The 26366-nt window shown below is 43.1% G+C and overlaps 1 protein-coding gene across 1 annotated transcript in view; it reads right to left on the bottom strand.

Annotated features, from left to right (window-relative positions):
- Positions 1 to 224: 224 nt before the first annotated feature.
- Positions 225 to 26366, bottom strand: part of FGF18 (fibroblast growth factor 18) — a 985397-nt gene continuing 959255 nt past the window's right edge. Inside the window, exon 5 of the mRNA XM_069654338.1 lies at positions 225 to 2665. Coding sequence (XP_069510439.1) covers positions 2399 to 2665 — 267 coding nt within the window. The 3' untranslated portion in view covers positions 225 to 2398. The remainder of the gene's footprint in view (positions 2666 to 26366) is intronic.

Genomic DNA, 26366 nt, shown 5'->3' with positions numbered 1-26366 from the left:
CCAGATCAGGGGTCTGCAACCTGCAGCTTTTCAAATGTTTGGACTATGAGTTCCATGATCCCTCACCATTGGCTAAGCTGCTTAGACTGTGGGAGATGTAGTCCAAAACACGGATAAGGTTGCAGACCCCTGCTTTCGTTGAATGGAGGACTTCCATTACCATCACTGTAAATCTTGCAATATTTTCAAGCGTAATAAAGAAAAATCACACAGCAACAACAGGCTGGATAGCATATTGGTGTTAATGAACTACAGGTACAGAAGTTGTTCATACACAAGTCTGACAGGAACACACAATTAATACACTCTGATAATGCTACAGATCTAGTGACATAGCTGCTTGGAATGTGTACCTGAACTGCAATGCTCTGTTCAGGTCGTTACCCTTAATATGATTCTGCACAATGGGAACATGCTACTGGTATTAACATAAAAGCTATTTACATTGAGCTGCTTTGCATTATTCGAGCGTGTTGCTTTTCTCTGATCCGCCAATGGGAAAGCTCTGCATGCTCATTGATGCAATGAGTCTCCGGTGCAGCCTAACATTCCTGTGGCAAACTTTGGAGGTGAAGCGTTGTTGTAGAATATCATGCAGAACCACGCTTCTGGAGGCGGCCAGTGCAACGCGAGTTAGATCATGCGCAATGGCTTTGTTATGGAGAAATACATGAATGCAATACATATACATTTCCCTCCCATGATGGTTTCTTATGATGAGTGCTAGCAGTGTGTCTGTGTCTTTGACCATTGAAGGTTCAGATGTTTTGTTGGTATTACCCAAATTGACCTTTTGTCCTAATTGACCTAATAATAGTGGTCCTAATTGACCATCTTCCAATTGACCTTTACCTTTATTTTTGTTCTTTTATATATGTGTGGGGTGGGTTTGGGTTAATAAATAATATAAGGAGATTGGGTGGGGGGGTTGTGTTTTTTTTGGATTGGGTGGGAAGTTGCGGGGGTCCCCCCCCGCATATATGTCCTAATGGACCTTTTAAATTAGATCAATTCTCCGGCGATCAATTCTCCCGCAATCAATTGTCATTAGGTCAATTCATATACATCCGTTATGTTATGTTAAGTTGATTTATACCATGCACGGCTGCCATTTTTATGGTCTCCAGGTACCATATAACAAATACACACAGCATCCAATCCAGAATTGTTTGGAATGGCAATTGGGCTCATTTTGATGAGCAAAACAAACTATGCCCATTACGTTGAAGATGGGCTGCTAAGCACATCCGCAGAGATTTGTGGTCTGTAGTTAACCATATGTAGCCTGGAACCACTGGATGTGTGAAGGCTTCGTCTGGAATGCATTCATTGTGGGTTGGTTTGTTAATTCGGAATTTCACCACTGTCTGCACTTGAGTTGGAAAATAGGTCCAAGGGCATTAATAAAAATTGGTTTTGAGTCAGATATTTGCAAAAGTTGAAGTTACTCAATCCTAAATTGCATGACAAAGGAGAAGTTGGCTGACATTTTTAGAACTATTTCAGACCCTTTTTTTCGTTCTTACAGACAATAAACTTAAATGATTAAAAGTGCTACTCACTTGCCACTAAATAGTCAATTCTACACAATAGTAGTGGTTATGAAAGTAAAACAAAAGAAAAAAACAGCAAATATTGCTGTCGAAATGTACATTTTTCTGACATGACCAGAATTGTCAGATAAATAATGGATAATTAGCAATATTTTAAATAGACACATTGGTTTGACAAGAATAATGTGTGGGTGTGTTTTAAATAATATTCTGTTTTAATTGTTGAGACAGTAATACTTGGTTCATGGAACTGCAATATACAAAGATGTGAAATAAATAGCCTTTATATATATACATATATATATGTACATATTATATATAATATAGCTGGTTTAGAAGGTTCCCTTATCATTGGTGTACTAGATCGAGGAGTCATTTGGATGTAGTAGCAGCATTCTTCGGAGCGCGATGCAGGATCACACAGTGGTGACACCTTATGTCGAAAAAGGTAAACGAAGACAAATGCATTGAGCATTTTGCAGAAACTCAATGACGTGGCGTTCACGCCTTGCTTCCTTGGTCCAACTGGCAGTAGACCAAGAAATTGATCACTGCAGGTTGGGTTAGTCTGTTAAACTTTGGAAAGAACTTTGGCTTTCTTTGGTTTCCTCTGGGGAGTTTGCTTAACGTCGTCCATGCCCGATGAGCGTCCCACCTTCGGTCAACTTAAATAAAAACAGTTCAATGTTTTAAGTCACAATAAAGTCCTGTAGCTTCCCCAGCGTTTTATTTTCATTTTAAAACATTAAGTACAAAAATAAAGCTTCTTCCTTTTTTTAATGTAAAAATAATCCTCTTTAGCAGTTTTGTTGTTTGGCGGGGTAGTTTGTAAAGTTTTGCCTTATTTAGCCTGGGTTTGTGGGTCGTAGTCGTTTAGTCCTCTTGGTCACTGTGGTGTACTTGAAAGGCTTCTGCAGCTCCACAAGACCTTTGGGGTCTCGCTTCAAAAAATGGACGTCCTGCTGGTTTTCCCGCGTTTTAGGACCCTTTCGAGGTCTTCCTTTTTTGGTAAAGCCAACATACCATCCAGAGTATTTTGCAGACATCAACGCTGTGTAATTATTTTCGAGAACTTTTTCAATGAAAACACACTCTTTGCTGGTGCCGTCAGGCTGCAAGAAAAGAACAGAAAAAAGAACAATCAGTTATTCAGATATGTTGAGTTAATTGTGCACACAATAAGGTAGAAACAACGAGTTATTTAAATCTATTTCTGGAAGCTGCTATTTAAACATTACATTGAGAATAAGCGTAACTATTAAAGCTCATGTCGAGCCTTGAATCCTAGACGCAGCCTGATGGGTGGCAAGCTGTCGACCCATCGTCCAAGGGTCAGGTTGTCATTAAGTTCTGCATTGTGGGCAGCACCGTTGCATGCATTAAGCCATTTACTTCCTAACTGAGGATATATCCTAAGGCTTTGTGAGGCTCCAGCGGGTTGTGTCCCGCACGCTCTAGGGCAAGGTCAAGCCTGCCCCCTCAACCACCACAAAGCAACCCACCTGATTAGCACCAGTCCCAGTATGCATTTACAAACACATCCATGTTTTAAGCACAGCTTGTAATTCATTTTGGAATATGTACTGTGGTAAAGCAGGCATCCCTCAGCCTACATTTGAATAGAGCATAACCTGCCATTCTGTTTGTCACAAAAAGTTCAATTTCCATCCATAGCCCTGCAATAATAATTCTTCAGTTTTGTTCACAGTTGCTTCAATTTAACCAATGCATACTATTACCTTATAAAATGCTAAAGTGCATAATAACTATATTATTAAGTGCTAAGTGAATAGTGTGCAAGTAATACATTACGATATGCTTCTGACATATATACATTCTCACGGGATTGTAACTAATCTCCTCGAATCTGCAAGATTCTTGATGTTTTTGTGGAGTTAATTAGCCCCCCCACCACTCCTGCCTGCTGAACCTCTTTAAACAGTAGCACAAGCTTGTGCTTAGCGTTGACAACCAGTGCCTGGTTTTGATAATTGGTTCTGTATCCAATAGGGCATGAATAGTGTTCCTCAGCTGCTAGGTTCTGGAATGTGGAGTGTTTAATACATTGACTCTTGGCTCAACAACTCACTCTTCCCTCTCACCCCCTCATGCCCTGCCCGCACCTGCAAAGGACCAATCCCCAAATGGTTGACGCCCCACCTGAAGACCGTCAAAATCCATAACCGCTCCCTCAAGCGCATATGTCGAACATCAAAAACCATCCTAAGCAAATCCCTGATCGCCCACCATCACTGTAACTACAAATAAGAGATCCAAAAAGCCAAAAAAAACTACTATAATAAAAGAGTAGTGAACTGCCGCAACAGTAGTAAAGAGACCCACAGGATCATATCGGAATTTGTGAAGCACAGTGGCATCACTGCCCCTACCACGCCCATGCAAGCGCTGTGCAGCTCACTCTCACAGCACTTCTACAGAACAGCACTAGACAGGACGGCCACTCTTAATGCCAAACTCTCCAACCTCATCCCCTGCCGCTCAAGATCACCCCCCTGCGCAGCGCCAACCTTCAACTCCTTCAAGCCGATCTCGAGCAAGGAATTCCACAAACTACTGCCAGCAGCAGACCCTCTGGGTCCCCACTTGACCCTTGCCCCACCTGCCTCCCTCAAAAAAATCTTCTCCTCCACCTGTGCAGGAGAACAGGCTAGATCCATACTGAATCACTCCTTCACCTCTGGCTCCTTTCCAGACCCCTTCAAAGTAGCGTATGTCAAACCCCTTCTGAAAAAGGCAGGTCTTGACCCCCTCCAGCCATCCAATTACAGGCCCATCTCCAACACCAGATTCCTGGTGAAACTCATCGACCGCTCTGCCTACTCTCAACTCAACATTTTCGCTGAATCCAACAACTTACTAGACCCTGCTCAGTCTGGCGTCTGGCCTCGCAATGGAACTGCAACCACACTGATCTCAATCTGGAACAACCTCAAGGTCACAGCAGACTCTGAAGGAAGCACCGCTCTGATTCTCCTTGATCTCTCAGCTTCCTTTGACACCATTAACCACTCAATACTCCTCAACTGGCTCCACTCACTTGGAATACGAGAATTGGCACTCAGCTGGATTGCCTCATGCCTTAAAGACAGGAAACAAATCACTATCCTCCCCCCTTTTACTTCTTCCGCTCGACCATTGAACAGCGGAGTACCCCAGGGCACCTGCCTCTCCTCACTCCTTTTCAACCTCTCTATGAGCCCACTACCAGTGATCATCCACTCACACAACCTCACCTGTTACAACTATGCTAACGACACCCAAATCATCCTGAGAATCCCCAAGATGAGCTCTGATCACCCCCTGACCTAGCAGCTTGCCTCAATGATATAGACATATAGATGTTTACAAACCACCTCCTTCTCAACCCAGGGTAAACAGAGATCATGGTATGTGGCAACACAGCTCTACTCCCGCGACCACTCCCATGGCCTCCCTCCCTCCAGACCCAACACCCCCTCACCACCACCGCCAACACAGTCAAAAACCTTGGCTGCATATTGGACCCAGGCCTAACCTAGTCCAACTGGATCAATGATGTATCCAAATCCTGTCACTATCACCTCAGGCTTCTAAGATGCACCGTCCCTTATCTCTCCTTCCCCAACAGATTGACTTCTGTTATGTCACTCATCATGTCCAGATTGAACAATGCAAACTCCATTTACCTGGGTGCTCTGGCATACCAAATTAACAAACTCCAAAGAGTCCAAAATGCAACTGCTAAACTCCTCCTTGCACTCGGATGAAAGGACCACATATTGCCTGCTCTCTCTACCCTCCACAGGCTACCTAGTGGACGAAGGGCCACCTTCAAAGTCCTGTGCATCACCCACCGAGCAGTGCACAAGGCTGGCCTGCCATACCTCGAAGAGATGACTATGCCCAACACGCAGCCTAAAGTCAAGCACTGCCCTCCTACTTATGATCCCAGCCTCCATTTCTGTCAGACTTGGAGGGTCAGCCTACTCTACCCTGGCACCAACTCTATGAAATTTGCTACCTCCTCATATTCAGCACCACCAGGACTACATGGCTGTCCATAAAGCCGTAAAAACATGGCTTTTCCAAATACATGAAAATGTCCGCCCATAGCCATATACCCATCTCCTTATGGCCATTGTCCTGTGAGAATCGGCACTAACCGGAAACAAAACATCACCATAGAATCATGCAATATCCCAAGAAGCACCCAACAACCCAACTCATAATCCCTACAGGGACCCTGAAATAGGGCCTTTCAAGTCCAACTACAGAGCATCTTAAAAAATGACTGCCCCGTCCGAATTATCAACATACCCTCACCAGCCAGGAGCCACCCACTGATTCCTATCATTGTGCTCACTCTCCTCTTTACAATCAACAAACAATAGAACAGAGATGCACCCCTCGATCAATTTGGCTTAACTGCACACATAATCTCTTACACGTGCAACACGGCAGCAAAAAAATGCAGACTCGGAGCTTACCCTCCTTGCTGCGCACATTACACTGATCTCTCACATCCATCGCACCACACTTAGCATTAGAATCCAGCCAACCCACGAAACCACCAAGAGCACCCAACTTCTATATGCTACACTACTCTTTCAACTGATATGGACCACGGTCCCCAAAGGCGTTCAACCCACAGCACTGTAGAGGAGCAGCTGCATGCCTCTGCAGGAAGTACCGCCCCCTACCTCCTATATGTTGGAAGTCTGAGACTGTGCCATGTTTGACACCAGCAGTTGTGCTAATAACGGAGCGAGTGTTCAAGAAAAGGTATCTATTGAGAAAACCCTATCAAATGTATCCTCGAAGAGATGACAATCTGAGGGAGGAACTCCCTGAAGGAATTTGAAAAAGAATGGCAGAGAGAAGAAAGTGATGTCACAAGAGATGAGTGTGACACCCTGGGAATACTGGCTGAAGAGAATATATGGATCTTATGGAAATGGATCATGAGGATAAGAATCAATGAATCTTTCAGATGTGAAAAGAAGATTCCATGTGTGCGAAGTGCCACAGAAAATCAATGGTCAATAATTGTACCGAACCAGAACCGCAATTAGACCAAGTCATTATAGACGCTGGCTATACTTAGTGAATAGACTGCAGGCGAAGTCCACCATTGTACAGGAGCTGGACATCGTTGTCCTTAATTTAGTAAGCTCAGACCAATGGGGAGGAAAGGCTGAGAATTGTGTTGCAGCACAAATAAGCTGAGATCATGCAAGCGCCTGGTGAGGCTGTCTGGCCTGGTATCAAAACAGAAGCAGCCATGGTCGGTTATCTATTCTTGAAAGCAGTGAATGTGCAAAGGATGAATCATCCCTCAATAAGGGGCAAAGAAAGAACACCAAGAGTGGCAAGTTTTATTTCAAGACATTTAAATGCTACAGAAAGGACCATGATCCTGGTCTCCTGTCACGTGAGCCAAGGATGGAAATAGAGTTGAGCTTGGAGTCCTATCACAACAATAGTGAGTGCCTGCACTCCCGTATTTTCCCATAGACAAGGGTATGTTGCAAGTTCAAAGACCATCTGCATGATAGAAGGCATGGGTGATGAGAGATGTTGGGCTAATTGGGTGGGGTGGTAAAGTCAAGACCACCTCCTGGCACCTGGGTAATGAACTTATGTGCTGCTAAGTGAACCGAATGTTGCAGACATGGCACAAGCGTGTGTATCAATTGTAAGGGGCTGTATATTGAAGGGCCTTATAGTTTGAGAGCCAGTGATAAACCATGTACTTAAAAGTGTTGAAGATTAAATGTTTTAGAGGTAGGCATAAACTGTCCACCTGATAGAGGGCAGCCAATCACAAGCCTAGTCTTTATAGAAAGTATACTGAGATGTTCCCCCTGAACCAATTATGATTGCTTGTAGATTTTCCTTATTTGAGTACGTAGTATGGCCTCACTCCTGATGTATTTTTAGCATAAAGTCTAGGTTTTATGAGAGATTTGTCGAGAGCTGAGCGAATATCCATTGATGTCTGTTGTAACCTTCCTGTTTTAGATAATTGCTAATAAAACAGCAACCTTTGCCATCTTCCTGAGTTGGTTTGATTATTTGGAGTTATTCTGTAAACCTCATCCATTGCATGCACATTACTAAAGAACCATAAGTTCGGTGCTTTGAGATCATACCAATGGCACATAAAGCTCTATACAAACGCACTATAACTTAACATAACATAACAGAGTCCATCACCATCTTGACGCCTATGGACTTCCATCTGGCATCGGAAAGAATGAGCAAACTTGAGCAGCCAATCCATAAGCAGAGCCCCTACATCCGAGTATGTAGTTATTCTGCTATCTGACCCCCCCATACCCGTCCCCCTCCTGGAGATTATGAGTGAGGATTCAGAGCGGATGATGAGGTGCAGCAAATGAAGCATTTATCAGAAGTTGCTTGATCAGGCTGTATTTTGTAACTGGAGTAATTTTATCCATGCCACTGTGCCACACTGCACCCCTTTGCCAATGGGGAAAGAAAACTGCCAAAAATGGAGGCAATAACCCCTGTGCGCACTAAATCTGCAAAATTGCGCAGAGTTCATAAACCACTAAAAGAGCTGCACGCCCTGCCACATACACAGGCAAAGTGGTGTAGAAGCAGGAATCACTGCTGTCATCTGTCACTTGAAAAAAGGCCACAGAAGGGCCTAATATGAAAATGCTCTTAGAAATTCAGTCAGTTTCCCAGAGAATTATGGAAAGGCAAGAGTGCTGAAATCATAGATTCTCCAGGCAGTCAGAGAAATCCAGGCCTCCCGGCCTGACAGCTGCTTAAAGAAACTAGCTGTCAAACCCATTTAAAGGTGTTTCTCTTTCGGAAGAAATTGCAAAATACACTATTTCAAGCATGTTTGTGAAGGGCTAATTACTTTAAAATGTTTAAATCCTTTATAAACTGTGCTTATATGTTATATGGGAAAGGAAAGACTTTAATGTCAAAGAGCCCAGTCTGGGGAAAAATGCACTATTTCATTCTGATCTGACAGCCTGGCCTGGGAAATCTGACATCTCCGCTTGACACTCCCTTGAGAACAGGAAGGCTAATGGCTGTTAATGGTTCCCGCATAATGCCATCAAGCCACACAATGGGGCTGCATTAGACAATCGTCTGCTGGCTGACCAAAAAATAAAGGACAGGCTGAGCATTGACCTCTGCCAGGATGGACAGGATGTGGAGGAGGTTTCTCAGTGAACTTCAAAGGACTGAACAGCTGCTGCCTGAAAAGTGGAGGTTACACAGGAGGACTTTGGTGTGAAATCCTTATTTGGATAAAAAATGTAAAACTCTTTAACTCAACAACCTACAGAGGGATAAATCTGAAACTTGGTAGACATTAAACTAATTTCAAGCGAAACAGGAGATGGGAGAACCTCTACTTCGCTGACAAAGAGGAAGTAACAACAATAATAAACGTAAAGTGTGTCAGCGGAAAAAAACAAGTTGTGGAGGAGCCCGTCTATGGAACTAGGAGGGGGGCACCCAAATTCAGAACCACAGATCAAACCATACCAAGAGCAAAGAAATTTAGAAACCATAAATATTTTATTTGTATTTCATTATATGTTTAAAATATACATATTGAATCATGTTTCGAGCTCATTATCTGAATAATACCGTTTAATTAGAAAATTGAAAAACACAGTACTTTTCTAAAAACACGACTGATAATTCAGTCAACGCTAACTTGATGTAGCCAAGCAGTCTGAACGTCATGTCGGTTGAAGGGGATCATCCAGCTGGCGGTCAGAGGCTACGGCCACATTTAACAATATAAGAACCGCCGTAGCTTACTAGACAAAATAATGTTGGTTACTTCTAAAGTTAAGACCAACAGAAAAAAGAAGGGGTGCCGTACGTCGTTCTTATATTGTTAAATGTGGCCGTAGCCTCTGACCGCCAGCTGGATGATCCCCTTCAACCGACATGACGTTCAGACTGCTTGGCTACATCAAGTTAGCGTTGACTGAATTATCAGTCGTGTTTTTAGAAAAGTACTGTGTTTTTCAATTTTCTAATTAAACGGTATTATTCAGATAATGAGCTCGAAACATGATTCAATATGTATATTTTAAACATATAATGAAATACAAATAAAATATTTATGGTTTCTAAATTTCTTTGCTCTTGGTATGGTTTGATCTGTGGTTCTGAATTTGGGTGCCCCCCTCCTAGTTCCATAGACGGGCTCCTCCATAACTTGTTTTTTTCCGCTGACACACTTTACGTTTATTAAACTAATTTCAGCCTTATGATTTAAAGACATTGAGGAAACTCGTACCATTCAAGGAACCAAAGTTATGAAAAATGTCTGATTGTGGCAAAACTATTAATGTTGCAAACTTACAATTGTATGTACACAATCCACTGATAAGCACCCAGAGATGTTTCAAATTAGAAATGATTAATCCAAAGTGTTATGGGTAAAATTCATACAAATCCAAAGAATGACCAATATAGCTCTCACAAAGATGGGAAGTGAATGTAAATGTAGACAATCGTATATAAAGTATGGGTGTCCAATTTTATGAGGGTACATAATGGTAAAAATGTACATTTGTTCAAAGGTATGTTTTGGGTAAAAATCGAGGTGGGAGTTCCTAAATCCTGTCATAAGATGACAGCTCTGTTCAAGCTGCCAACCAAAACAAAGCACATGCCTGTAACCACTCACAACCATGGGGTGTGTGTTGAAGTTCTGCACATACCATAAACTTGTAATGGATAAATATAGGGGTTTTCACTACACATGGGACACACACGCTGCTTCCAGAACACCCTGCTTCCAGAACCCATCCAGATGTCCACGCAGCACCTTATTCCAGAACTCTTCAACTTGTAGCTGACTCCAGAATTCTTTGAAAGATCCAGATTTCTTTGCAGAATCCAGACTCCAGCATTGCAAAATTATTGCTAGCCCGAACCAATTTCAACCATCCCAAACTTGAAGGGATTTAATTCTGATTTTGCTTGGCTTGCTACCATTAAGGCTTGCCCACTGAAAACTTGCATTGTGCTATCTACCGTGTCCAGTAACCAGAAGGGGCTCTTCCTAATCCAGGCTGAGGTGCAGGCCGAATTGACCAGAACCACCTTGCTGATCCACTCCCGCTTGAGGTGCCCTGCTGCTGGTAGACCAGATCTAATTCATTGACCAGAGGGGGTGGTCCAATTTAATAACTTCTTCTGTAAGTATTAACAAGAAGAACAGTGACCCATAGTATATCTGCATTGTAGTATCCCTATCTCAAGCCATCCCATCTTCAATGCAGAACTCCAGTATAGTTAGAATCTTTCTTGCACTGATTGTCTCACCATCACGGAACAGTGTATTTGATCCGTTTTTCTTCAATATCGCATAGTAAAAGTTTGCCGCGAATTTGCAAATTTCACAAGTTTACACGTGTCATTTCCCCATTTCAAAGTGCTTTTTCCATCTCATCCTTATCTGAAGTGTGTATTGTTGTTTATATTATAGCTCATGTATGTTAGGACCTGATTAGTGTTGCTTTCTTTAGAACTTGTCTCCATTTAAGCATTTTTGCACCTTTTGCAGTATTTCACAGAGCCATTTTTCATCTGCCAGTTTAAAAGTGTCATTTGCTAAAACGGTTTCCTCTCTTGTTTAGGGAGGGAAGATTGCCTATAACTCTAGACATTGTATTTCATTCCTGAAAACCTGCTGATTACTCACATTGGTGTAGGACTGCTCATTTGTATTTAAACAAAACTTTGCAGGCGGAACATTAACCTAAACACTATCTGTGTGCAGAACAAACTGTTGTTTTCCCCTGTGTTTTCCATTTTGCCTCATTATAAATGAATTCAATTGCTTTGCTTATATTCTAATTGTATTGTCACCGTTAGGTGATTTCTGCCCCATATATCTCTATCTTAAGTAATGTGTGATCTGAATATTAAAACAAATGAATAAATATTTACCTTTACAAACTAGCCTGATTCCTGTTTCCATGTGACCTGGGGGGTATTTTGAGAAGGGCGTGATATGAGTAGTATATCATTCAGAATATTGAACTTAGACAAAAATAAAATAAGGGTTTCATTTGCGCACTACATCGCTAGGCAAGACCTGGGTGTGTGCCTGATTGAAATCTCTTACATAACTGTGTTGAACAAGTATTGCATTTTCTATTTCTACAAATATTCGGACCATTGGTATTGTGAGACACCTTTGAGGCATGTTTTCATGGCCTAATCCCTTCGTATTGTTTTGGCGACTGTTCAAAGAAGCAGCACGAACCAGCATTCTTACTGAAAGATCAGACGTAGTGTGCATGGTACTGCAGCACACTGAGGCCAACATTTAAACATGAATGGCCAGTGATCCGGCATATATGCTTAAAGACCAGCAACTTGGCAGATGGGAAAAGAGCAACGCAATAGGGAAAATAATGTCATTGCTGTCTTTGCAACAGGCGGTGCGTGTGGGGTAGTGGAAATTAGGAAACCACAGAGGGGAAGTGACTACAGAACTCACCTGCATCCTGGGTTGTGTTCCATCTACTCCAGGCATTATACGAATGGGCAGGCTGCCATGGGTTATGGAAAAGAACAATAAAAAGATCTTGGAAATCTACCTGCGTAAACTGATAGATCCCTGAAAGCGCTTCTCGCCCATTAGAGGCGAGTGATAAACGACCTGCCCAATAACCAAATCATGGGTTCAGATGTGATTACGCTAGACGTTTCTAAACTATTCCGATTCATACAATTATTATTGGTTATGAAAACCATTCAGGTGATAGGTAGGAGCCCAGAATCCTGGAACACTGACACAGAGAAACAAACATCCTCACTTGCAGTCCTCAAATCGCCTTATTACTTTGGTAAACATTAATAGTAAAATATATTCTACGATGTTGCCTAATACTGACAAAAGACATCTGTCAGCTGGTCCAAGAAGCCACGATGGATTTGTGTCAGGGTGAGATTCCACGGAACATTTGCATGTTTCATGCAATCTAATTAGTGGTGCTCATTTTATGGAGTCTCAGCTGGCACTCATCCTTTTGGATGCCGTACAGGGTTTTGATCAGGTGAGCTTGTACTACATGTAGGTAGTTATGCATACATTCAGTCTTCAGAGTGGTTTGTGGCACCAGTAGCATTATGATAACCTGAGACATGGCAAAGTTGCTGATTGGAGATATCAAGTTGAAAGAAATCCACAAAGAAGGTGAAACACAGGAGGGCTGACAAGTTATCAATTGTTCTTGCTCCTGTATATAGCCATTTGCTCAATGTCTATGAGCGTCTATGCTTTGATGTATGTAATTGCCTACACTGTGAAACTGCACTTTACGCAGATGCATGGTACTGCTGTTTTGCATCTGACTCGGCTACTTTTCTTACAGCTTCAGGTTTAGCCGGAGAAATGGATGCAGGAGCATAGTATATGCTTAATGGGTCCACAGCTCCAGTCATAAAATAGAATATCTCTACCACACTCCGCCTGCTACCACCACTTCCTCTAACAGGCTCTGTGACCTTTGCCAGCTTCCCGGCAGGCAGTTTCCCCACGGAACAGAAGTACACCCCTGATTCACCAAGCATTTTCCTATTGGATTGCGCCATTTAAAACGCTTCTGGGAATCAGGCCCCAATGAGGAGCGAGCTGCTGTGTGGGGTTTTCCCAGTGACGGGGTCAATCAGGTTAAACGGGCATATTGAAAATGAGTGTGCTATCAAGATCCCTTCCAATATGCCTAACACAATCCCAGTTCATGCACGTACAATCCGTCCAAGTCACAGCACCGGAATGGCACCCCTAGATTAAAAAAATCAAATGGACAACTTCAGCGACATGGGCAAACTCACTCTCCTCCTGCTCCTTGATTTATCCACAGCAGTTGACTTGGTGGATCATAAGACCCTATGCCACCATGTCTCCTCCGCTGGCAACTTCTCCCCTAATGCCATTGCCTGGATCACCTTGTTCCTCCAAGGAAGGGTTATGAAAGCATTCTCAAACTCAGCCTGTACACCTCCAAGTAACATTAAAAGTGGAGTCCCTCAGGGATCATGTACATCCCTGACCCTGTACAACCTGTTTACAAGACCTCTGTTCCACATTTTAGACATCCTGGACATCACATACACAAACTATGCTGATGACACTCAGGTCATTATCCCCCTAACTGGAGATAATGAGGCAGACATAGTTACCATCAAGTCCATCTACTCCACAATCCAAACCTATATGGCAGAAAACTGGTATGCCTTAATGGTGGCAAGACCAAACGTATGCTGGTTGGATCTGCCATGACCCTAAAGAAATTGGACAAACAATACAGTTCCTTCACGATTGACAACACACCAGTCCCCGTATTGTAAGTTGTCAAGACCTTGGGGGTCTACTTGGACTCTGACCTCTCCATGAACAGGCAGATCAACGCCAATAGCGTCATCTTCAGCCTACCACACTAAACTGCTCAACGCAGCCATACACTTCTGGTCGGAAAAGAACTGTATCACAATTGCAAGAGCAATTATTGGATCTCGTCTGGACTACTGTAATGCCCTCTTTGTAGGGACATCAGTAAAACATATTACAAAGTTACACACTGTGCAGAATAATGCCTTAAGGGCTGCCACTGGCATAATCAATAGAGAACATATTTCGGATACCAGAAAGCAGGTGCATTGGCTCCCCATTAAAGAAACAATCATCTTTAAAACCCTCGCTCTGACCCACAAATGTGTCCATAAGCTAGCACCTGTATACCTTGCCCAAAGTTGTCAAAACTACCTCAGCCAGACCTACAAGATCTGCCTACGCTAATAGGATTTCCATGCCAAAAACACAGAGAATACGGGCTGGTGGGTCCAGCTTCTCTGTCTGGGGAGCAGTGCACTGGAACACTGTTCCACCTCACATGAGGAAAGCACTAAAAATAATGTTGTTTAACTAAACCCGTTCTAGGTCCTTCCACCGAGGTAAACACCACACTCCTCCTCGGCCATCATGCAACTTCAAATGCAACTGGACAATACAATAAGAGCTGCAGCTTCTTCCTCTTACTGTAATCTCAATCTCCTGTGAGGAGGTATATTCTGTTTGCAAGCTCAATGTAACCAAGAGCAATTAACTTGAATGTAACTAAGGAAACCATACGCTACTAATACATTTTCATTTTCATGCAACAGTGCCTCGATGCCCGTGGGCTGTTAGTGCACTTTACAAAACCAAATAAATAAATAAAAATAAATTCTGTGATTTGGGAGTTTCACATCCAACCTGAGGAGTGCATGTTTCAAATCAGTCTCAAAGTCTGTTGATGGAGGCTTGTCCTGCAAGAGCTTAGATTTTAGGACTGAGCTGTACAGGTACATCTTTTAAAGTATGATAATTTATTTAGGCTAGTAGTCCTCAAAATATATAAGGCTTCTCAGACAGAATTTAGAGACGGCTGTTGGTGCTTATTTTCTTAGAAGATGCGCATTGGCGATTTCTTTGCTGCTTATATTGCAAAATGTAAATTATAATCAGTGTGAAAGTGCCCATCACATACAAGACCCTAACCTGGATAACTAGACGAATCTCTGAGGTAGTAGGGGATTTCTGAAGTTACCCCAGTTGCTGCTCCTTAGAAATTAGCAGAATTCAAAATCTGCAAACTGGGATAACTGTATTATTTCATGCATGTGTTTATGGTAGATTTTCAACGTATGGGCCACGATACAATCTAGGTCTGCAATACGGCTTCCAGCATGACTTTAAAAAAAAATGTTTGCAAATAAGAAGCAATCTTGGTAACGGGCAAGCATATAGACTTGTGCACGGCACGGATGTGCATAAGTCGTACTGTATGAAAAGAATTGCTTGGGTACTGTATTATCAGTCAACTCACCGTCAGTTTTCCCAGAACAGGTGCAGACAGGATGCTGATGATACTGTGATCAGCCTTCAGACTGCAGAGTCTTGTGCTATAGCATCTAAGAACCTATTCCAACATTACCAGTCAAACCTTTGATTTTACAGCAGTCCTGCCAAGCTATCCCCATCCTACCAGCCATGTTCAAGATCACACCGTAGATGCTACTGTGAGGACGCAGGTTCCACTGATAGGTCAATATCATGCGTGACATCATGCATTTCGGGTTGAAGCATCCATGTTTTTGGGTCAGATGACCAATGAACGGACTGGTATGCCTGAAGAAAATCACTATAACATTTGGTGCTTTTTATTACAAACATTTTAGCAGTGACTTCCTGGTCACCAAAAGCTTAGTCTTGTTTCTTTAATTGGCAAAAGCCAGAGGGATAGTGAGCCACACTGAGTTTTAATATGGTGCTAGAAACTGATGTTGCCGTATGCAACAGAAAAAAGCAATTTCTATGTAGGTCCTGTAAATTCAGAAAGGTTGTCCTCAGTAAAAAGAAGAATGCAATTGATAAAAATCGAGATCAGTATCAGATGAATTAATTTGGCATCACTGCACAGTCATTGAGTTCCCGAACATGCACCAGACTCGCCCTACCACAGAGTACCTGTTGTGGAGAGGGTTTCAGGTTTACAAAGAAGACTTCATTTTAGGCCTCTCCCAAACTCTGAAACAGGTGCTCTTACGGCCCATCATAATAGCCAGCATGATAGGGTGCGGAGAGAATGTACCTAGGCAACATTACACAAAAGTGGTGCTCCAGGGCAAAACAAGTATTTGTAATAATTGACATAGACCATATATATTGCTCCAATTTTCAAATGTGCTAAATCGTTGTGGTCAAATCAGTGTCGTCCATTTGTATTACGTATGTGGCAATGTTGGTTTGTCCCATTGTTTGCCCTAGTGAAAACACTGTCACAGAATATGGATTGGCGCAAACACCTCTTTGATCCACCCCCCTCTTTGATCCACCCACTGTCACGCAATCGGAAACACTGATGCATGATGGACTTTCTCCATGGTTTGCACAAGTGCCAACTTTGTGTATTATGGTCTGTCTCCTGCAGGCAGTGGCTGGTAAGGGCATCAGTCGGAAGCATTTCCACAGCGGCCTGCTAATATAATTCAGGTAGGAGGGTGGCAAACTGGCCCTTTTACTTTGCCGGAGACTGGCAAAGGACAGTGTTGCTCCCAACCACATGCCAATGTTATGTACTGGAAAGAAATATATAAAAAAGGTTTTGGAGCTCTGCTTATTCGAGGCGAGTAAGCATGATATTTGGGTGGAATTTAGAATATATCTTAAATCACCGGCTGCCAATGTGAGACCATGGAATGGGTGTGTGCTTGACACCCTAATGTGTGGTCTTGGAAAGCAGCGGGAGACATTCAGGTGATGTGGTGGTGGAACCCGAGACCCACTGTTGTTGTTTCTCTTTGCATTGCGTGGAGATGGTATGCGGTTACACACTAATGTATGGCTGGCATCTGGGACTCTTAGTCTAGTGAGCAGCTCCCATGTACCCAGAACTCTTTTTGTGAAACACCTTTGGGCCTTCTAGACTCTGCCCCTAATTCCTTGAGTCAAAGTGTGCTGTGGATGAGTTTTATTTAGGGCCAGTTCTATTTAGCTTCTTTTGATCTCTTTCTAAAAGTGTTGAGAAACTCCTACTTGATGAAGTTAATTATTTCAGAAATGTGGACGAGTGAGCGTGAACAAAAGATTACCCGGATAGGTTATGGTAAAAAAAGAAGTGGGGAAAATTAATGTTTCTATGCAGGTGGATGATTTTTTTGTATCTGAGGAATTTGAGCAATGCTACTATGGACAGCATCAAGAGTTCTTCGCTGGCAAACCTCCAGTCTGTAAGGGAGGATTAGGAAATGCTTAAAATCTCGAACAACTCTCCTGAAGCGACCTGCTGCTATCAGGGTGCCCGACCGTATCCTAACTGGTCACTGATGACAGAGCATCACTGGCGTGGTCCCAGGTTGCGCTCTAGTCTTCTGGAGCTGCTGTCTGTAGTTGCCAGATGATTGAGAAATGTGGAGGCTTCGGTGTGTTTGCCCTTTTGTCCTAGGAAAGTGGAAGCTAGAAGGCATTTTTGTTTTTTTGTTGAAAATGTAAATGGGCTAGACAAACCATTGTAGTACACGTTCGGCAATAGTGTCATGTTTTACTATGTTCTATTCTATTGCATTATATCATATCACATATTTATGTATATATAGAATGTTGGATGTATGTGATAAGTATTTTTGCGCTGCACTCTTATGGTTGAACTTAATAGACATAAAGTACATGAATACGCGTGAATGAATCTGTATGAGGAATTATTTCCCTCATGACCAAGACGTGTGACCATCATATTGATACTTTTGGCAGAAAGAAATCCAAGTCAGTACCAATAAGACCATGATCCAAAGAGTTACATAGAGAACCAGTCAAGACGAACCATGAAGGCAGCTCCAAATTAGCCAATGCCATATTGATATAGATGTTCAAGAAATTGACTCTGAATTACTGTACATAAAAGGGATATGATGAAATAGTGAAGAGTGCATTTAGCATTGTATGTGACTATGTGCCATACATACCACGCATACATGCAGCCAATTGACTGCTTGCTGTGTAATGATAGTGATTGGGGCAGAATTTCCATAGATACAGGGAATCTGTAAATCCATGTGGGCTCGTAAAACCTTTAATTTATTCAGTTTATTGCTGGAAACATCTCAAGGCAAGAGGCAAAGAAACATAATTGAAAATGTCCGCCCAGCACTGCACTCAGAAAAGTTTATGAACCATTGAGTCATGGAGGCTCCATCTTCCTCAACTGGTTGATGAATGTAGGTCTTTCATAACATTATGTCATAGGTGGGTGTGGGCAGCTGTAGCAATGTGCAGTCCTTGATAGACAAGCCAAGGGCGGAGGATATAAAAGGAAGGAAAAGTAATTGTCTAGAGGATGGAGCAGGGAAGGAATGGGAGGTGTCTCAGTTTACTGTTGATGGATGTCTCAGGAAATTAGGCTGATGTGTTGTGAGGCTTGGGTGGGCCTGGTGGGCCTGGTGGGCCTGGGGCCTATGGCCATGGAGGAATGGTCAATGTCATTTGCTTGAGGGATGGAGACACATTGTTCGGTCAGGAAGCCATGAACAATGGCCTGCATGATGCACCCACAGCTGAGGTGCATGGTGGGTGGTGGTTATGGCAGACCTAAAGAGTTGGGAATAATCAGGAATGTGGCTCACCAGGGTATGGGGGATTCCTGATGCCATGCAGAGGTGGAAGACCTGAAGCAGAGTCTCAGACACAATGATGTCTAATGTGATTAGGGCTGGCATGCAACTGGGTGATTATCAAGCACAGAAATGCCAAAGGAGGGAGTTCTTTCCCCAACTGCAGGTGTGCAACCCTGACTGAGTAAATGGTGGTGGTGGAGAGGGGAGGAGTCTACACAATACTAGGTCACTTCAAGTAAGGGGCTTAGTGCAGTGCTGAGCGATTAGTGGTGTACCCCGGACAATACCGCGTGATGTGGTTGGGTATGGATAGTTGCCTACTCGTTATTATTCGTTTTCTATGCGTGAATTGCTGAAAAGATAACAAGCTCCTCACTGTTGCTTTTACATGAATGGGAGTGTACAAGATTGTCCAGTGGTAGAATTAACTCTGCCTACTATCCTAGGATGTACACTGTGGACCAAGGGGAAGTCAACAGCTCCTAAGTGACCATGTTCTATCTCACAGACCATCAGCCTTTACTAAATATATTGCTCCTAGGGGGTATATGTTCGTCATTGATCAGGCAGCCAGTTTTGTAACATATAATCATGGTAATATCACCCTGTATGCCTGATTCCTCCTGCATCTCAGTGCTGGAACATAAGGTGTCATTGTTGCCCAACTTAATGGTTTTCACTTATCAAACTCGAAGGAAGTAGGGAAGAGTCCGTTCATCTGGGGGTCACATTTGTGAACCCCATGTCTGAGCCAATAACTTGCTGAGATATCTTCTCAGATTACTCTTTTCTTAAAGGGATGGTCTAGTAAAAAATGTTATTTAAAAAATAGATAGGCAACATAAAAAAAAATACTAGCATTCTCCGTTTTAAAACTTCCTATGTAAAATTTTGAGCTATTCAAGCTCAAAATTCGCAAAAGCAAGCACATGGGCGCATCCATTTTGTGAAATGGAGGCCCTCCTGTGCTGGCTTTTGCTTTTGCGGCACTAATGAACGAAAAGCCAGCCAGCTGTAGTAAACAAAGGCTACCGCTGGGTGGCTTTCCCTTCATTAGTGCTGTAGGCAGAGGACGGGGACCGGAGACCAGAGCAGGAAAGCTGCAGCTGAATCTCGGTAAGTGCTATTGTTTTTTTTTTTTTTAAATAAGCACTAGCTGCGTTTTTTTTTCTAAGTTTTCCGAGCTGGAGGAGCCCGGAAAACTTAGAAATAAAACCGCAGCTTTAAAAACGTTGTATTTATGTTTGCGTCGCTTTTGAAGCGACCGCAAACATAAATACAACGTTATTGTGTTGGAAAACGCTGCGGTTTTTCTTTCCAAGTTTCTCAGGCTCCTCCGGCTCAGGAACGTAATGTCTTCTAGTCACATGCATATCCTCCCTCGCAGGGAATACTTTCTCTTTGGGGGCAAGTATGGGTTTTCCAGCACATAGATTGACGGCAGAGGATCTGACATCATACATAGAGTGCACAAGCAGCAATGTGCTGAAAAATTCCACTTATGCCGCAATGCCTTCCTCAGGTAGGACATTCACATGGGTGCTAAACTACTAACAGGACATGTCTTCCACTTGATTATGAATAGACATAAGCAACCACAAATTCAGAAGATGGTATAATTCCCTTATTGATATATATGCATCAACAATTGCACTTAAGCAAAACACACACAAGAGGTGGTGGCTGGAAGGTTTATAATGAATCTTAACCCCTGGCATTGCTCTTTGCAACCCTCCAGACCATCATTCTTCGCCTGCCAAGCCATTGCAGAAAGGGGAAAGTCCATGTGCAAATCAGGCTTGTTCCCACCCCAAAAGGGGCAGTCCAGCCCGAATAGATTGGTTGTATTTCTTCTGCACGAGGCCACATGCATCTCCACCAGAAATGTTTCTGTCTTGTTGGGCCTCACCAGTGAGGAGTAGCTTGGGTCTCTAGGCCCAGCATGAATGAGACCCATGTCTGGGTATACCCGTCACACTTGGGGTGCCTGAACACTTGCACTTAACATAACACAAGTGGTAACTGTGGCACATTTGTTCACCAATCAATAAAGGTGTATTTCCCTATCTATCATGAAGTTCCTGCAATATTGCTGTTAAAACAGATAATGCACAACATTTTGTGATACGATACAATTATGTGACATGCTTTAGAGAATTTGTGGTTTAATTGCCAACATGCCATTGTGGTTGGAGCTACGACAAAGAGACCACTAAACCAAATAAATAATGGATCATGGAACCTAAGAGTTGTATCCCACTTGCCCCTCTCCCATCTCTGCCACAGTGACATGCATACCATTGCACAATTGAAATTTCAAGTACTTGAGGTAATTAACAAGCACCCTTTTGGTTGGGACTGAAAAAGATATTGATCACCAAAACGGAACGGCGGTATTCAATTTCAAGCATTAAAGTGTTGTACGAATTGCTTCTTAAAAGAGAGTCTGTTGAACACCATTGCCATGTTCACAAGAGTGTACCAATGAATATTTCATTCAATTCGATTCAGTCTCTGGAGGATAGCTCAGGAGCAACCTGCTCGCCCTGGAAGCAAGATGACACAGAGCAACACAGGTTCGATCCCGGTCCGCGCTTAGAAACCTCTCGGTATTAAGCACGTTATAAACAACCAATCATTTCAGTCAACTTAATTCTGTGCTTGACAGAATTCTGTCACACTAACATAATCTTTGGTGTAAACCTTTGGGAGATCAATAGAATTTTTCCAGACAAATAACTTGATCGTTTCCAAATGGTTTCCTTTGGATCCAGTTGCTGATGTATGAGGTTTTGTTCATCTCCTGATATGCTATGAAGAATGTTTCACTAGTGAATTTGTGTCCCTCTCTGTGCAAGGCAACACTCATCACAGGCAATGCCATGCAAGCTCCCCCCCACATCCTCCTTTTCTATTCACCAACTTCCTTTGTATGGCTTCTCATCTCATGTCTTTCCCGCTCTACTCATTATCCCTCTTTCCCTCAGTTTTCACCTGCGTCTTTCTATTACTCCTCACCACCCTTCTTTAACTACCTACTCACTGACTATTTTTGCAACACTTACACCAAAGCCAAACTCTTGTCTTTACCAGTGGTAGTTCGTATTTCCATAAATCATCCATTGCTTGTCTGAATGCGTTCCGTGTGAATGTAATTTGAATGCAAAACTCAAGAGTTGACCCAATCAGTGTGGTCCCAGATTTTGAACATATATGCAACTTTGCACTGAGAGACTCTTTGGCAATCAACCCAACGAGGTAGCATCCGGTAACAGATTAGTTTGGAAAAAGATAGAGTCCCTTGGGATATATTACGGCCAAACCCAGAGTTATTTAGGGTGTTCCAAAATATGTCCTAATGTAAAGTATTAGGTTTAGAAAAGTGCAGTAGGTCAAACATCTCGGCACATCGCACACAACAATGTCCTGGGGTGCAGTTTAACTTGTCACCCCCATCAGGGTGAGCAGGGAGACTCCCTGACTTTGAGAGACCCTGAAGCTGCTGACAGGGGTCTCAGGCCATGCCTTGGACGTGGGTGGTAGGGTGGAAGCATTCAGATCCTGTCAGCATGACCAGCCCTACAGATAAGGGGTGTATCAGACACTTTTACACATTAGAAATAGGCAAAAAGTCCCAAAGAATAAAACATACCCCCAACAAAAATAGGGAATAGACACACGGAAGTCTGTACCCCAGTTTACCTGCAAACAGCTCTATGGATATGGTTGCACCAGTGTAAACAGAGTGCCAGAGGAAGAAACTACTATTATTACTTCCTGATGCGCTGTGTATAAATAAGCAAAGAAGTGTTTATTACAAAAACATTACTGTTTTACAGTTGAAGCATACGTTTACTTGCTTATTAACTATTTCCATTGGGAATGGCACTTACTTGTTTACTCCCTAAAAAAATATTTTACTCTTAACTTTAAAAAAATAGGGAGTAAAATACTTCCATTGCAAAATCTTATCTGGAGCACAGAGCATGACCCATCCCACACTATTAAGAGTCATGCACTGATAGGGCTCCCTGTGTTTGGAAGGAGGTGGGCAGTGTGAGGAATTCGACCATCCGTGCGGTGGGTGTGCGCTCGCCTGGGCTTTTTTTAAATTTTAAATGAAATGGAATGTTGGTAGATCAACCTCAGTAAAATGTGTGGGGCTAATCCGCACACATTTTCCTATGCTCACTGCACAACATAAACATAGACCTGTGTACTCTGGGTGGACACGGCCTACAGGCGCCATCCTCCCCAGTCATTTTTTGTTGGGATATAACATCCAAGAGTACATCATGTCAACTCAGAAGGGGGAGGGCAAAAGCTTCCTGCTCCCATGGCCAGCCTAATTAACTAACAAAGTCTCCCTGGATCCACCATCTCCTGTTGTCTAAGCTCTGCCACTGGTGCCAGATTTGCATACTAATCAAAGTTAATTTTTAATTTTTTTATTTTACTTGTGCATAATCAAAATACATGATTTTTACAAGGCTGAGATCTTCCTAGAAAATCTTGAATGCCGATCTTGTTTAAGAAAGTTCCCGTCTACTGTTACATAGACATCATGTGTCACGTACGTGAAGAAATTCTATACCACGCCCCATGGCACCCTGAGGCAATTTAGGGCGAGGAGATAGGCAGGGTTAAGCCAAGCCCAAGGTCGTTGATTTTACTGAACGCCGCTTCCATCAGTTTAGATGCCGCTATTTTCCAGCAGGTTTTTTCCCCTGAAATGAGACGACACCACCAAGTGTCTTCTTCGATCAAACAGGAATCGATCCAACAGGGAGACAGAAAAGCAGAGCGTTCTTGCGTTAAGGAAGGGCAGTTCAAAAGAAGATGGCGAACTGTCTCTATGGAATCAGGGGCGTTGCATAGTCTACAGATTTTTATTGGTGATTGGTGCCTTATTCCCAAAATTTCTCTTGTATGAAGTAAGTTCAAACGGGTTCTTAAAAAGGTGGACCTTAGTTTCCTGTCCGGAAATTTCAGGCAATAAGCTAACGGAGCGTTTAGCCTATTGAACGTCGGAGGAAGGTGAGGCAGGAGCTTACATGCCGACGCTTGATCATTGGTGGTTATCCAATCCTGTATTTTCAGTTTTTTGGTGACTCTTTGGGGATTGGAGATGAGATCGTCTGTGGTACAACTCTAGTTCCTGTAATTTCATTTTTTGGAGGTCAATCCATTTCAAAAGAGTCTTGCATTTTGATGAAGCCATCTCTTGAGCTATGACATTAAAGATAGGGAGCCCATCTTTTATAAGAGTCTTTCTGAATAGGGCCAGTGTGGACACACTCACAGTGGCAATCAGTGATAGCAGGCCTAATTCTCTTCGCAGGGCTACAATAGGAACAGAGTTAGGAAGGCCAAGAGCTGATTTCCGAATGAAGCCCTCTAGTTTCTGCCAAAAAGAGGTTGGTATGGTAAGCAAGGCGTCCATACCATAAGTGAGGGCAGGAACCATTTTGCCTTTGTAAAAGTTAATGGCCGGGACCAAAGAAAATTTGCCATATTTGCGGTCCGCCATTCTCAGTTGTGAAGTTAAATGTTTAGCTTTTGCCCACAACTGTTGTTGCATTTTTATGTCTTGCCTGCTATCGTCAAGAATCACTCCGAGATATGTGAACTGCGAGACCACTTCGATATTAGTTTTGTCTACAGACCAGGACCTGATGTTTTTCGTCAGCAGTTGACCTTTAGAGAATACCATGATCTTGGTTTTCAGCTTATTTATGGACAGATTAATAATTTCCATATAACATGCTAGATTCTCCAGCTGGCGTTGAAGGCCAATGGTTGTTTGGTCAATCAGAATCATGTCATCCGCATATAACATGCGGGACATCTTGGAACCACCAAAATTCAGAGGAAATGATTGTATCATGCATTCAGACTCTTTGAAATCTCCTAGAAAGGCAACAAAGAGTGCCGGTGCCAGCGGACAGCCTTGCTTTACCCCTCTATTGGCTGAAATTTCCTTAGATAGGGACCCTTGTTTATTCAGGCAAACACTTAGCGTGGTATTAGTGTGGAGTGCAATTATTGGGTTAAGGATGGCATCTGGACAATTCCAGTTTTTTAGCTTTTTCCACAGCAGCACTCTGTCTACTTTTTCAAATGCCTGTGAGAGGTCAATGAATGCAGCGTAGACTGTGGGTGCCCCTTGTTTGATTTTAGCCTTCAAGACGTTCATTATGAAGATGTTCACGCTGGTGCTTCCGTTCTTCTTGAAGCCAACCTGGAGGGTATCTCTGCAAGGAGCCAAGAGCGTCCAACGCCGGAAACGGTCCAATAGGAGCGATGCAAATAGTTTCCCCAGGATATCCAGCAGTGCTATAGGCCGGTAATTGCCTGGTTCTTCACGACTTCCCTTTTTAAAAATTGGGATCACGATGGCTTTGGTCCACGATAGAGGAATTTTCCTACTGTCGGCACAATGTTTGAAGAGTAAACATACGAAGGGGACCCATTCCTTGATGTAGGTTTTTAGATCCAGGTTAGAGAGGCCATCGGGACCCGGGGCTCTGGAAGATTTCAATCTTCGAATAGCCAATGATATGTCCGTAGGATCCGACAAATCAACCCAAGATGTCTGCGACAGCTCTATCCGCAGATTTATGGTGGATCTTGGGCTCGTAAAAAGCACTGTGAAGAATTGGACCCAGGCTGCTTCCGACACTGCGTTGACCAAGTTGTTCTGCGTGTTACGCTGAGAGTGATTTATCAGATTCCAAAAGTCTGCAGTTTTCTTCGTGATAAGGGCTCTCAGCATTATTTCTCCGTCATTTTGATAGATGACTGCTCTTCTTGACCTGATCCATGACTTATAGATTTTGTTGTAAGTATTTCACACGTCCCAGGCATCCCGTGTGTTTTCAATTTTCGCTCTGCGTTTTTGTTTCCTTAGCTCCTTCTTTTTCTCTGCTATGAGTTTGTCGTAATTGTGGGTAAAGGCTGGAAAAGTACCCATCCCAGACCCCACCTTTTTTCTATGTTCTATCAACATCGGCAGATAGTTTGGCCTTGTTGCCTGTTCGCAGGTGTGTGGCGCTTTGGACAGTGCAGCATACTGCTGAGTTAAGGACCGCACGTTAGCCGCTGTTAGACAAAGCCTCGACGAAGCCGAGATTGTTGGGGATTCGTCTCGGTGGAAGGAGAAAAATAGTTACACGCCTGGACATTGGCTGCCCATTCCAAGGTGAGCATGTTGTGATCGCTTGCCTCAGTTTTCACCACCTGATAATCTTGAATTACTGCGGTTAGGGCCTGCGAGACAAAGATGTAGTCCAGGGTTGCCGACGACTGGCCTCTTTTCCAGGTCGGAATATGATGGTCTCCGCCCAAAATCCATTCCGCGTTATGTAGCCCTCTCGCTGCCATTAGGTCCATCCAGGCTTGCCCTCTGTGTTCCGCTTGCGTGGTTGGAGCAACAACTTGTTGGGTAGGGTGGATACAGTTGGCGTTCAAATCTCCGCAAATTATTGCAAAAGGGGTGTTCCATTCCAGCATTATTGCATCTATAGTTTCTGTCATGGTGTGGAAAAAGTCTGCGGATGACGTTCTTTGCGGATTCCAATACATGGTTATCACCGCTAAGGGGTGCTTTACATAAAGCTTAGAACGAGGGTGAAA

This window comes from Ambystoma mexicanum, chromosome 3q (genome assembly GCF_040938575.1).
Source record: "Ambystoma mexicanum isolate Mex_15411 chromosome 3q, UKY_AmexF1_1, whole genome shotgun sequence".
In the NCBI taxonomy this organism is placed as follows: domain Eukaryota; kingdom Metazoa; phylum Chordata; class Amphibia; order Caudata; family Ambystomatidae; genus Ambystoma; species Ambystoma mexicanum.
The sequence above is the reverse complement of the archived record's forward strand: the minus strand, read 5'-3'. Positions and strand labels throughout refer to the sequence as shown.